At 38.5% G+C, this 15,000-nt stretch overlaps 1 protein-coding gene across 3 annotated transcripts in view; it reads right to left on the bottom strand.

Moving 5' to 3' along the window:
• Nucleotides 1–7,073: 7,073 nt before the first annotated feature.
• Nucleotides 7,074–15,000, bottom strand: part of LOC143020272 (uncharacterized) — a 679,654-nt gene continuing 671,727 nt past the window's right edge. For all 3 annotated transcript variants that reach the window (XM_076176500.1, XM_076176501.1, XM_076176502.1), the window contains one exon: nt 7,074–9,456. In XM_076176500.1, coding sequence (XP_076032615.1) covers nt 9,317–9,456 — 140 coding nt within the window. In that variant the 3' untranslated portion in view covers nt 7,074–9,316. The remainder of the gene's footprint in view (nt 9,457–15,000) is intronic.

Genomic DNA, 15,000 nt, shown 5'->3' with positions numbered 1-15,000 from the left:
ATAAGATTGTCTCATATTAGACAGAACAAAATCTCTACTAAAAACATTATTTCATAATTAATGAAATACCTGATTAGATACGCCTGGTGTTGGACAAAACAAAATTATTTATCCTGTACAGACCATGACAGATGTCAAACATAAGTATTTATTTCAAACGTGCAATTATAATCCTTAGCAGAAAGTATGTGGAAATGTTATCCTTGTCACTAAGATGGGGCTCAAAATCATTGTTCACTCTGCTCACTAAAATTTTCTGATAACCATTGGCTAGTCGCGATCAGGTTGCTTTTCGCTTATTTTCTCATTGGTAAGTTTACGATTTGATAAACGATCATTATAGTAGATTTATTAGGTTTGTATCATGAAGGACAAAACAGCACCCACACATTCTGGACGTCCTAGGGCAATACCTAGCTGATTATGGCTCCCCAGTGAGTATCATCGTAGACAACGGATGAGAGCTCACCAGCCAACCCTTCCAGGAGCTGTGCAGGAAACATCAAATAGTGGTACATTACACCATACTATGCCATCCGCAAGGGAACGGAGTGATAGAACAAATACATAGAATCCTAAAAACTATTTTTTTTATCCTATGAGGTCATCCAACTCAGTGGCCGTGGTTGCTAAATCAGTGTCAGAATGTGTTGAACCAAACGACGTACACTACAACAAGACATTAACTTTTTTTTTTTTTCCCGAGGCACCCGCCCCGTCTGATGGGGGCTGCACTACCCAGTGTTGAGAGCGAGGAGGACGGTCTATTCATCGCCCACAGAATCATAAGAGAAATTCATCAGAAAATGACGCGGCGGTGCCGAGAAGTGGCAAATCGCAAGTTTGATGAACAAAAAGTGGAAATGGGAACTCTAGAGTGGGTTAGAAAAGAAACCCCCTTACCCAATACCTGTCGCAAACTCGGTTTAAAGAGGGACAGTCCCTACCGAGTGATAGAAACCTTAATAGGAGATAACGTGTATGTCTTGCAAAACGTCTTTTCTGGAAAAGGGACCAGGAGAGCTGTGGCTCAGGTGATAACTTGATATGGAGGTAAAGAATGGTGGAAGGTCTCAAGAGGGAGTTCAATCCTGATCCGTCAGACGAACAATTACCACCCAGGGTGAGGCGTCCACTTCCAAGACTGATTAGTGGGATACGTGAGGAAACCGGTGGACCCATAGAATTATATAATAATCAATGGCGTATTATTAATATTGTATTGGTGTTATTAATGTATTATTATTGTTGTATTAGTGAATTACTGTAATTTTTGTTTTATTTGTATTATGCTCTACAAAGGTTTCGCAGAAGGTGTGTAAGGGTTTTAGGATGTTGGGGTTAAAGGAAGATAGAACTATGGATCCAACCTCTGACGGACGGTCTTTTAGATGTTTAAACGACAACCGATGAGTTATGCAGGTGATGGAGCGTGATTCAGGTGGACTGGGAGCTGTTCGTGCAGTGTTGAACAAGAGAGGTCTTTAATACGAGTGAATTGTGTGCTCACCTTGACAATCGGTAAGCTTGGTTGGGACAGTTACTTCAAGACCTAGTGGGCAGTCAGTTTGCTCAGAAAGGAAGCTGGGAAGCGAGAGTTAGAGCATGAATGTTGGGAGTGAATGAAAATGGAAGGTGAAATGAAAATACTGGTGATGGGTGGAATGTCTGAGAAGATTCTTCTGGGGGTGATTCCTGCGGAGAGAGTCCGGGTTTAGCTTCAGATGTAGGCGACCATGTCCGCTGACCAGGGACCGAGATCGGTTGGGGAACCCTCTCAACACCAAGGTGAAAGATGAACGACCTTCCGTGGTATGTAGGGGAAGTTAATTTAGGATATGAAAAAAAAAAAAAAAAAAAAAACGCAATGATACGGAATTTTTGTGCCCACAAGGAAGAACGCGTGTAATGCCGAGATTTCTGTTCTTTTTATATGTTTATGTATATTTGTAGGTTTATGTAACATATCCGGAGTCAATTCGATCATAGCTTCAAGTAGACTTAGTGAGGCTTTAGGATATGAAAAAAGAAAAAAGAAAAAAAGAACGCAATGATACGGAATTTTTGTGCCCCCCCAAGGAAGGACGCGTGTAATACCTAGATTTCTGTTCTTTTTATATATTTATGTATATTTGTAGGTTTGTAACATATCCGGAATCAATTCAATCATAGCTTCAATTAGACTTAGACCGTGAGGCGTGCCTCGTTTCTTGCTACCTACGTGACTTCCCCTTAGTAACAAGACCCTACTTTCCGCCTCTACTACACCCTTCAGGTTTTCGTGAAAAAAAAAAAAAAAAAGCCCGACGTGGGTGATGCCCTTGTTCAAATATCGAAGAGACAGGTCTATACCTTCAGCATTTACAAAAATTCCCCATTCAGGCAAACAATTAGAAAACATATTAGTTTCCGTCACACCGAAGTTATGTGTATATTGTTCTAAACATCACGACTGAGTTAAATCAGCTTAGGTATGTGGATACATACAGACTTGGGAAGATTAAGTCACGGTCAGAGTAAGGACCGGATATCGGTCAGGATAAACGAGCGTAGCCAAGAGGGAAGAGTGGTCATTACGACTACGTACTCCTCTTGAACAGGTTACCGAACTGTCGTCTCTTGTGTTTTTTCTTTCTCCTCTGTATTTATATTGTGATATGCATGTAATAGTGGAATATAGTAGCTTTAGAGATGATAGTTTTATCATTATAGTCATTACGACTACGTATGCCTCTCGAACACACGAAGAGCCAAATCCCCGCGTCCAGGTACCACACACCACACATTTTTAGGTTTAGGGTTTAGGGATATGAATTAGCCCAGTGTGGCCAACGTTGCTCACTGTAGCTCAGGTGCAAATTAGAGATAAGAAAAGGAATAGAGGCCAAGAGTTGTCCATCCCGGAATATTTTTGCATGGGTTTTATATATATATATATATATATATATATATATATATATATATATATATATATATATATATATATGTATATATATGTATATATATATATATATGATATATATGTATATATATGCAGAGTCCACTAGGTAAAAGGAAAAACACACGGAGTCCGAGCGCTTTCGTGATATAGTCACATTATCAAGGAGTACAGAAAGATGAGAACAAAAAAAAATGGAGATTTTTTTGTTCTCATCTTTCTGTACTCCTTGATAATGTGAATATATCACGAAAGCGCTCGGACTCCGTGTGTTTTTCCTTTTCCCAGTGGACTCTGCATTTTTGTGATTCACGTGTGACTTGTGAAATTTGTGCATATATATATATATATATATATATATATATATGTATATATATATGTATGTATATGTATATATATGTATATATATGTATGTATATGTATATATATACAGTGTGTGGTGTGTGTGTGGTGTGTGTGTGTGTGTATTCACTTGGTCTTTTGGATCACGTGTTGGACTCGTGATCGACAGCTATTTCCCTCCTGGAAGAGAGCTCAGAGCTCGTAGGTCCGATCTATGGGTAATGCTATGACCTTGCACACACACACACACCCAACTCCCCGCCCACGAGAGTTGGAGTAACACCCCTCAGCGCTGCGATACTGATATTATTTCAGCCCCGGGCGAGGATCGAACCCGGACCTCCGTAGTGGCAAGCCAGAGCTCTAACCACAGCGCCATGAGAGGTGTGTGTGTGTGTGTGTGTTGAGGCATTGTGACACGTTGGTATAGGTAGGTGAGGAAGACATAAATCAGAATCCAAGTTTATTTCTGACTAGTTTCGCACAAATAGGCTTCTTTAGAGAAATAATGTGTTAAGCAGAAAACTAGGCAAACATATATATACGGGGCACTGTGAGGAGCTTCGGAGAGCTCACCCAGGACGCCTCTGTATATTGGGGATTTTGTCCTATTGGTCGTTAATGAGGGATTTTTATTTCTACACCGATGGCGTATTGTCCTAGGTGCTGTTGCTATAGCTCCGGTGGTTTTTGTCCATTTAATATTACGCGTTCTTTGATTTGTATTTTCGTTGGTAGCAATATACAGTGCTTCAAGTACTTTCCTTTCCTGCCTGTTCAATATACAGAGACGGCCCTGGGTGAGCTCTCCGAAGCTCCTCACAGTGCCCCGTATATATATATGTTTGCCTTGTTTTCTCCTTAACACGTTATTTCTCTGAAGAAGTATATTTGTGCGAAACTAGTCAGAAATAAACTTGGATTCTGATTTATGTCTTTCTCACCTAACTCTCTCTCTCTCTCTCTCTCTCTCTCTCTCTCTCTCTCTTAGTAAGTTTGCGGACGACACTGATATAGGACGCCTAATTAGGCCAGGAGACGATGCAGAGACTCTGCAGGATGATCTCAACAAATTGTTCACATGGGCGGTGAAATGACAAAGGAACTTCGATATCTCTAAGTGTAGTGTGTTAAACGTAGGGCTACACAACCCCGAAAATAGATACAGCTTAAATAACACGCTTTTAGAGAAAACTGAGTACGAGAGAGACTTGGGAGTTCTAGTGAGTTCGGACCTTAAAACCAGGAAACAGTGCATTAGCGCAAGGAATAAAGCTAACAGAGCATTAGGTTTCATTGCTAGGACGGTAACGAATAGAAGTGCAGAGGTTATTAAACTCTATCTAGCGATAGTTAGACCCATCCTTGACTATGCGGTACAGTTTTGATCTCCGTCCTACAGAATGGACATCAATTCACTAGAATCAGTACAGAGAAGAATGACCAATATGATACATGGACTCAGAAATTTGCCTTACGAAGAAAGGCTTAGGCACCTTAACTTACACTCTCTGGAAAGACGCTGAGTGCGGGGTGATCTTATTGAGGTGTTCAAGTGGATCAAAGGCTATAACAAGGGTGATGCAAATAAGGTCATCATATTAAAACAACAGGTCAGGACTCGCAGTAATGGTTATATACTGGACAAATTTAGATTTAAAAAGGAAATAGGCAATAATTGGTTTACTAATAGGGTGGTCGACGAATGGAATAAACTAAGTAACCATGTAGTAAGCGCTGAAACTATCAGTTGTTTTAAAAAATTATTAGACAACTTTATGGATGGGGATGACAGGTGGTGATGGATACGGAGCTGCCTAGTGTAGGCCTTATGGTCTCTTGCAGTCTCCTTCATTCTTATGTTCTTATGTTATGTTCTCTCTCTCTCTCTCTCTCTCTCTCTCTCTTTCTCTCTCTCTATGTATATATGTATATATATATGTGTATATGTATATGTATATATATGTATATGTATATACATAACACACAGAAACCCACAGTCGGAGAAAGAATAAACTTCGAATAAAGAATAATCCTATATTTCGGCTATCAACTGTAGCCCTCTTCAGGAAAGTACATAAGATAGAGAACAGAGGGGACTTATAAACTACAGTAAGAAGAGATGTGGACAGTTGACCTCACTCAGGCGCGGGGCAAACTGGGGTGGCGGAGGAGGGAGGGGGTGAGGAGAGGGGAGGATGTAACGTCCGCACCAGCTTACTGCTGCGCGTGAGATTATGTCAGGCGTCCACTGCCCTTTAGAAATATTAATATTAGGGCATTCCTCAATTAATGCTGATTCGACTATTTTCCTCCTGAAACAACAGTGGGACTTGAACACTAATCTGGCCTTACCCCAGTCGAAAGAATGATTCTTATTTTTGACATGAAGAAATACAGCCGAATTTTCTTGCCCATACCTAATTGACCTTTCATGTTCTGCCAATCTAGTGTTCAAGTCTCTCCCGGTTTGACCCAAGTAAACCAAATCACAATCTTTGCAGGGCAAACAATAAACACCAGGTGACTCAACTTCCTTCGGTTTTTGTTGAACGTTCACAATTTGCTTACGCACGGTGTTAGGATAGTGATAGGCAATAGTGAGACGTTCATGAGGAAACAATTTAGTAGAAGAACTGATGGTATTATTGAATGGAATTTTTAAAATGTCCTGAAAGGAGCGGTGAAAACTTGAGGGGACGGAAGTGGGCTGGATTGTCTGCTACATAATGTCTCTTTTGCTAAATCCGTTGTTAATTAGGACCTGTGATGCTCTTTCTAACTCTAGGTGCACATTTTCCAACTACTACAATGGCTAAGGGATCTTCGTACATATGCACAAATTGTTGAGATCTTATACCTTTGGGGGCATTCACTCAGTCCGTCAAGGCAATGTTCGGAGTTATTAGTTTTGGTGTAAACTGAAGTATGAAAAGATCCTTCTTCCTGTTTCACTGGGACATCAAGGAAAAGCAGAGATCCATTTTCACTGTTTTCGATGGTAAAGTTGAGACCTGAGGTTTCTATGAGTTGCTGTTGTAGAGCTACGATTTGTTCGTTATTTTCCTTTTCTACAAAAATATAATTTATATATCGACAGTATATTTGCGGTTTCTGTACTTCACCGAAGACCTCTTCTTCGATACTACCCATAAAGAAGTTAGCAAAGAGAACTCCCGAAGGGGATCCCATTGCAACTCCAACTATCTGGCAGTATTGATACCTTTCGGGCAGGTGAATGGAGCTTCTTTAATGCAAATTTCTAAGTTTTTTCATCATTTCTTCCGGGATGTCGCATTTGGGGTAGTTGTCGTTGTGGTAGACTCTATTGATAATATATTGTATCGTACTATCAACGATATTATTAATTTGATAGTAATGGCGTTGGGATTTCAGATATTGCTTCAGTCGGTATATATTTCATATATATACATATATCTATATATATATATATGTATATGATATATATATGTATATATATATCATGAACATGTATATATATACATATGTATACACACACATATATAATATATACATATATATATATGCATATATATATATTTATATATGTATATTTATATATATGTATATGATATATATATAAATATATATATATATATGTATGTATATATATATATATATATATATATATGTATATTATATATATATATATACATATATATATATTTATATATATATATATATTTGAATATATATATATATATATATATAATATATATATGTTATATATATATTTATATATATATATATATATTTGAATATATATTATATTTGAATATAATATATAGTAATAGCTACATATACATTTCTCTATAGCATAATCAGTCTACTTAAGTGTATGAATATTCAGCTATATTGTTATAACTCTATGGGTTTTTTTTTTATAATATTCAATGATAATTCAAAATTCATGACATCTAAATCCATTTGAAATATTAATACAATTCACATTGACTGTAAGGTACTACATTTGAGAAAAAAATGTATATAAATGCACAGAATTTGAAAACTTACTGAATCTATAGATATATTTTTCAACCTTATATTTTTCTGAAGTAATGTGTATCTACACTGTATTCTTTTATGCATTCACCTTTTAAAGCACTGTATGCTTAAAAAGAAATCAACAACTACCACATTGATTAACCACATCCATTTTGGGGGCAGTCCTTATTATGGTGACTTCACAAGTCAGTAGATGACATAACATCACTAAGTTTTTAAATAAGTTTACAAATATCATACAATGCAGAAAACTGCAAACATGTATTCCTTTAAACTCTTCTAACTGCTAATCTATTCAGACACACAAGGCACTATACATGGGAACTAACAAATTAATTTTGTTCTTTTTCCTATCTTTCTATGGCAATATAGTCAGGTAAATCATATACAATTGATAATACACACATATACTAATTTTATCTTCAATATAAGCTGCATAAACATCTCTGGCATCGGTTATGTGTACCTCTAAGTACCACACTTGGAAAAAAAACACATGGCAAGTACTTGTCATATCAGACATTGGGTTGGTGCAAACCCCCACATGAATTTTACAGTGATTAACTCCAGTGGTAAGAACATACACATCTGCAGTGTACAATGGCATATAAAAAAATAAAAATAAATTGACTTGTGTACATTGTCACGCAGGGCAAGGACTAGCATATTGTGTATTAAGGAATAAACTACATCCATCACTTCTCATGACTACATGAGAAACATTGTCATATATTTCAGATATACTCACTCCTTGGATTTTTAGAAGTCAGGTATAAAAAGGTGAATACAGACAGTCAAACCAGTTTTCTTATTCCATCAGAAGGCCTTGCTTACTGGAATCTAAACAATTTCCTATTCCATCAATAATTTAGAATTACCAGCAGTGTCCATACCATCACTAGAGTCTGTTTTATTACTACTAAAGTAGATAGTTAGTAGCCTTCGTCAAGCACATAACCAAAATGACAATATTCCACTTTTGTTACAAATACCACAGTGAATTTCAGAGCCAGTTTGAAATATTCCAGAATTTTTCATTTCTGCTCTACTTACAACTTCAATCTGAAGTTGTACAGAACATAACACAGAAAGATTCATTATAAATATGATTAAAAAAAATATAGTTAGAATTTATTATAGTGACAGAGGTATATGATCATACATAAAATAGATAAGTAACAAAATATCAATGAAATATTATTGGTATGATTCATCTATTGCACATTTTGTAATATCGCACTATGAAAATGGACATTTAAAATAATTCTATATGGTCAGATTTCAGTTGATATTGTACAAAATAATAAAAATACAAAAATATGTTTAGACTAAAAGTTTAAGTTTTGTGGAATGACAAAAAAACATTAAACTGAATTGAATGATGAAATTCTAATGCCAGTGTCAATAATTAGGTAAAAGGTGTTGGAAGGTACTACTGTAAAACTTGTATGAAAGTATATGTTGGTAAAGTTCTAATAAATCAGAAAAAAGTTGTTGTGGAAAACTATATAAATCTTCTTAGTACAAATGAATATGATCTATATGGCTTGAAATGCTGGTTATCAAATACTGTAACAATTTTCATGTCAAGTATTCCTATCATTTTGGCAGTTGTTCTTTACACAGAGGTGTGACTTGTGAAGTCATAGAAGTCAAATCATAATAGATGGCAATTCATGAGTCACACTACAGTTTGATGAATGCGATACAATAAGCATTAAAGTAAAATGTCATGAAATTTACAAAGGGAGACCCTAATGATGCCATTAAAATGTAGTGTTGGTACCAGTCTTGCAAGATAAAAGGAAGTTTATAACATATCACACTACACTGATGAGAAAGGTGATGCTAGTACACATTACTTAATGATGGCATTATCATTCATATAACTTTCAAATGGTAATATGAGCTGCATTGAAGATAAGTTTAGTTCACTAACCAAACATCACCACTATTGAATGTTTTGCCATCTGAGAAGCAGGTACTGTCACTAAAGTCCAAATAGAAGAGTTAGATAGAGATGTACTGGGTTCCTGTGAAAAGCTCGAGGTGGTCTGGACATTTGGGATTGCTCTGTCCACATGGGAGAGTTAGATACTCTGCACCCATAGCAGTTATGGGCTCTTGTTTATGGTATTCCACAAGATCACCTGTTGAAAATACATAAATAAACTTCAGTATTAAGGTGAGTATTGGAAAAAAGGACTTCAGATCATTTTAGAATATAGAGTACTTGAGGTTCAAGTAGCATATTTTGATCTCTGAAAAAAAATCAGTCATGTTATTCACTATATTGGACTAAAACTAGCTTATTCTGGAAGGTGCTTGGCTGCAGTTGTAATGCTAATCTTTACCCAATATTCTTGAACAGATTGGGTGGCATTCATGGTAGATTCTGGGGATTAAACCTAGACCTTTATAATTGCCAGGTAATATCAAAATCTAATGCATCACAGAAAATATGAATCACTGCGGTGCACTGGGATTTGATATTACAGTGTAAATACAAGTATATATCAGCTTACTCATGGTTATATGGCAATACAGACTGGAAAGAAATAAAGCCCAATGCACCTGTACTGCAGTGCAAAGGAGTTTCATACCACTTTTGTGCACTGCTGGAGTAATTGAAAGCATGCTGGTTTTGCATTCACTTAGTTGTAGGTTTGAATCCCACAAGCCTCTTTGATTCCTATCAGTGATGGTTATCTGCCCTAACAGTCAAATGTATAGGGCAAATTTGATAATGTCTCTCAAGGTAGGAGATGACATTATATATGCTTCAGAGAAAAATTCCCAAAATGCTTAGAGCCAAATAGGTTGGGAATAAACTCAAAACAAGATTCGTGTCTTCTTTATCCCCTTTACTCAACTTGTCACAATGTCTCAACATGAATACAATGTTAGCGACTAAGTCAGCTCCCTCACTGGTGACCCACCAGTGAGAAGGGTGCACTGGACACCCAGATGGAGGAAAATGAAAACCATCAAAAGAGCAGGGGAACTCTGAATCAATGGCCATCCAACTCCATTATGGGAAAATATCCATGTGTTTGCCATGTGTGGTATCCCTATAGGGCCTGGGGACGGAAATCCTGAAGGCTGAGTCATGTGCCATTGCCGTGGTTGCACTGAAATGCCTCCCTGGGAATAGCAACACGCCTCTTTGGTCCTCTATTCAGGCCAGATAGGGTGGCCCATCTTGGTTCGGGGAGGCAAATCGACTGGACTAATGACTTGAATCTGTAGGTCAGGCACGCCCTAAGTCAAGCAACTATCACCTGGACAGACACTGCACGGTCCGCGGCTGTCATCTCCTAGTGTCACGATGTATATACTTTCCCATTATCCCAAGGACTATTGGGTTAAAATATATACCCAAATCCTGGTCTCCCCTCATTGGGCTCGGTGGTGGGTGGGGGCGTGGGAGGGCGAATCACAGGCATAAGTGTATGGCAACCATACTGGACACATATGGTGTGGACAGGCTTGCAACCTGTCCCTGTCAATATCACCAAATCCGGTGGCCGGGGTGCCGGGGTGTTGCAAATGAGGCACAAACACGTTGAGAAGAGCAGTCAGTGGCGAAATCATTCCGGTTGATGAGCACATGTTGCTGGTGAGGTTGAAACAAATCTTGGGCTTCATCTCTTATTGCGGTACGTGCTCCTACTAAGGTAAACCTTAAAGAGATGTTCTATGCCAAACTTGAATCTATAGCTGACCTGTGACCTCCACAAGACACTTATTGTTTTGGGAGATTTCAATGCAATTACAGGCGCCGACAAAGCTGATTATGAAGTATGTATTGGTCACCATGATTCTGGAACTAGGAACACCAAGAGTTCTCTTCTTCTAAACTTTGTAAAGGCCCGAAGGATGAGGGTTGGCGGTTTTTGGTTTCTAAGACAAGAGCCACACCGATGAGCATGGTATAGTAATGTCGGAAAAGTGACTAAGGAGATTGATCATATATTTGTTAGCACTCGTTGGAAGACCCTACTAAACTGCAAGGTTAGTCAAAGTGCTAAATTGTTTGGGACCAATTATACACTTGTAGTCGCAATATTCAGACTGCATACCAAATCCAGGAGAATTCAGAGATGTTTGTTTATATAAATTACGCTCATACAGCGACAATGTAGTAGCTACTTTCTATTTATACATAGTGTGCGTGACGCGCAGGTCACGTTACTACGTACAGTAAAGCTGTACAGCAATGAGAAGAACATAAGAAAGAAGGAGGCTGCAAGATACCACAGGGCCCACACTCGGCAGTTCAATTGCATCCTGTAAGGGGAAATATATTGGTAATCAAGGTGAGGTAAGCTTTAGCATCCACTAAAGTGTGGGTGTCGAATTAGGGCAGTGTCTAGATTATTGTCAGTTAAGAGAAAGTGACACACATGTATTAAGCCTTGGCTTTGGGGCAATAGGTCTCTTACTGAGGGACATTCGAGGCAGTAGTGGTGAAGACTGTTGGCGTTGGGACGGTCGCTTAGATCGCAGGTGGGGTAGTGTGGTACGTCCCCCGCCTTAGAGACTTGCCACAGCGGTCTGTAGCCCAGACGAAGCCGTGCAATCATGATACTGTGCGAACGAGGAGTCCGTGTTCGTACGATGTGGTACGATGTGGGCAAGTACGGGAGGGGTAAGTACCTGCACACCAGCCACACTTGTCAATGGAAGCAGAACAATACCGAGATATATGTTCCACACCCCAGCATTTGAAGCACCAAAGCTGTTCATCTTTCATCCTTCGAAACTCGCATGGTGGTAGGCAAGGAAGGAAGCTGAAGTGATATTCTGTAGGCGGTGGTTGGGGGTGACTCCAGACGATAACAAGGCGGTTGATGGGTGTCCCGTGTTGGTAGAAGCGGTGCACGCTGTATACGCCCGGAAGTTTTTTTGCTTGGGACGGGTCAATGCCAACAGGGTAGCGGATGACGAGATACGTGGGGAATTTACGTGATCTATCGATTGAATCCTAAACATCCAACTTCAAGGATAAGGAATTATCCTTTGTGGCACTCTCAATGATTTCGGTACGTCTACGTGAAATATTCACATACCGAGAGGTGACAGCAGACATTTCTATCTCAGCTAACTCCGGATCGAGCCTGAATGACTTTGTAATTTCATCAATCCGGCGAAGTTTCGTATTCACGGAAGGGTCCTTACGAAAGCAGGGGGAGGTATTGACAACTAGGGTAGGTGAACTGTGGGGGGAGAGAGTGAGGGCGAAGGTCAAAGAGGGAGTTACTGGAAGCCCTGGGTTGGGAGTTCCCGTCGTGCCTGAATGACATATAAGCTTGAGAATAGGATTCGCTCGTATTCAAACTCTGGTCCGCAGATCGTTTGATGGTGGCGGTGGTGTAGGTGGCGGCGGTGGAGCGTGGCTGTGATGGGGGCTGCGGTGGCGGCTGTGGTGGCAGTAGTGGTGGCGGTGGTGGACTGGGCAGCAGGGAGAAGTGGCTGCCATGCTGTGGTACCAATATGTTCGTGCACTGGCAAAGAAGGCCAATGTTGCTCAGTGATGTCCTAGTCGTTACTAAGAGCGATGTCGGCATCAATATCGCTAAGGGTGGCAGGTCCAGAATAAGCTATGTTGTCTCAGCAATATGGCAGAATGTAGACAATTGGTGCTAGTGAGGGTGAAGTGACGAGGGCACGACGTTAAGACACGTCATATTCCTCATACTGTGCATGCGCACACGGGCGGAGCACTAGACAAGGGGTTTTTGGCCAAGGATAGGATATTCATATGGCAAATATTGACCAAGTCTTACATCCCTCAAAGTTACTTATACCACAAGAACTAGGCGCCCTTAGGGCGTGTCAGAGGATCAGTTTTAGGATATGAAGTGCCATGTAGAGGTTGTGTCACCTCGGTAGGGTTGTCGGCTGATGTAAGTCCTCTGTACTCCCCTTGTATTATTCGTAAGATAATTAACTCAGCTAGAATTTCATTTAGATGTTGTGTGACGTCTATGACAGTGACGTGGGACGCCTAGACAGTGTTTTCGTTTGGTTAATTAATTTTCTCTTTCTGTTTGTTTTGAATTATTTATTTGTATGTTCAGTGATTGTAATAACTCATGTAATTATATTAACTTTAATGAATGGTGTTAAACTTTCCAATTGTGTTTTTCTCACTTTTCCACAATACAAAAAGTGAATGGCGGCCTTATAATTTCTTTAAGTTACCCAAAGACATGGGGTCTTGGGAACTCATTCATTCATTCGCTCTTACTATGTGTTACGAGTCAGAAGGCCATGTCATTTTACTTAGAGCTATCCCAAAGACATAGGGTCTTGGGAACTCATTCATTCTTTCACTCTTACTATGTGTTACAAGTCAGAAGTGCGAGCGAGATTCGTAACAGTATGTATGTATGTATGTATATATATATATATATAAATATATATATTATATATATATACATACAGACGCTCCTCAACTTACGTTTTAGTTACGTTCCGAACGGCCGAACGTAAGTTGAAAATGAACGTAAGTTGTTACTGTACTATACATCCGTAAATTCTATTACCGTATCTTATAAAACACCCCTAAATCATTAATTATACACATAACATTGTAAAATAATAACATTAATTTCAAATAAATTAAATTCAAGCAACATAAATTGAGATGGTGGAGGAGGAGGGGGAGGATGAGGATGAGGATGAGGCAAGGCACGTTCAGTCTGTCGTTTGTGCCATGTAAACAATGGACGCAGCGTCATGCGTAAGTATCGTTTGAACTACGGAGAGCGCGCTAAACTAAAAAATTCACTCAATTTTTTTTTTTTTTTTTTTTTTTTTTTTTTTTTTTTTTTTTTTTTTTTTTTTTTTTTTTTTTTTTTTTTTACAGTCAGTTCAAACGTAAAATCGAAAAAAACGTAAATAGTTTGAACGTAAGTAGAGGAGCGTCTGTATATATATATACACATACATATATATACATATATATATATATATATATATATTGATAAGTATTTTAGACAAATTATTTGGATTATGGAGAAAACACAGGGGAAGGCTCGGAACCCTAAACACTCTAACGTTTCGTTCGCGTAGAACTTCTTCAGAGAGTGTATGTAGAACTGCAATTGAAGTTTCTGTACTAAATCTAATTATCTTTTCGGACACTTGGGAAAGGTCGTTTTTCTGGCGTGCTTTAGAATTAAAATACTAGTTTCTTTAGCTAAATTGATAAACCCTCCTCGATGATTCGATGAATTATTAGTTGAAATATATGCTGATTCAACAATTCTTCTAGTAAATTTATCAAAACCTTTATGTAGCACTTCAGCTTCTCTCCAGTTTGGTAAATGATCGAATTTTTCCGCATGAACTACTAAAGAATTAGATGTCCTATGTGCTTTTATGTCGTTTTTATGTTCATAAATTCTTTTTTCTAATCCTCTTGACGATTCGCCAAAATAAGCCATTGAGCAACTATTGCACGGGATTTTGTATACGACGCTGTTTTCGGAATTGGTTCTCTTTTCAGAAGTCTTTATTAAATCACCTATCCTCTTGTTAGTTATTTTAGCTATGTTCATATCTGATTTTGTTAAATATTTGTCTATTATTGGTGACGTTTCTGAGCCAGGTACTGATATAAAATTTGTATTATTTTGATCATTTCTCTCTTTCTTAACGCGGTCAACAGCGATATTCAGTTCACC

This window comes from Oratosquilla oratoria, chromosome 39 (assembly GCF_046742065.1).
Source record: "Oratosquilla oratoria isolate Oo_2021 chromosome 39, ASM4674206v1, whole genome shotgun sequence".
In the NCBI taxonomy this organism is placed as follows: Eukaryota; Metazoa; Arthropoda; class Malacostraca; order Stomatopoda; family Squillidae; genus Oratosquilla; species Oratosquilla oratoria.
The sequence above is the reverse complement of the archived record's forward strand: the minus strand, read 5'-3'. Positions and strand labels throughout refer to the sequence as shown.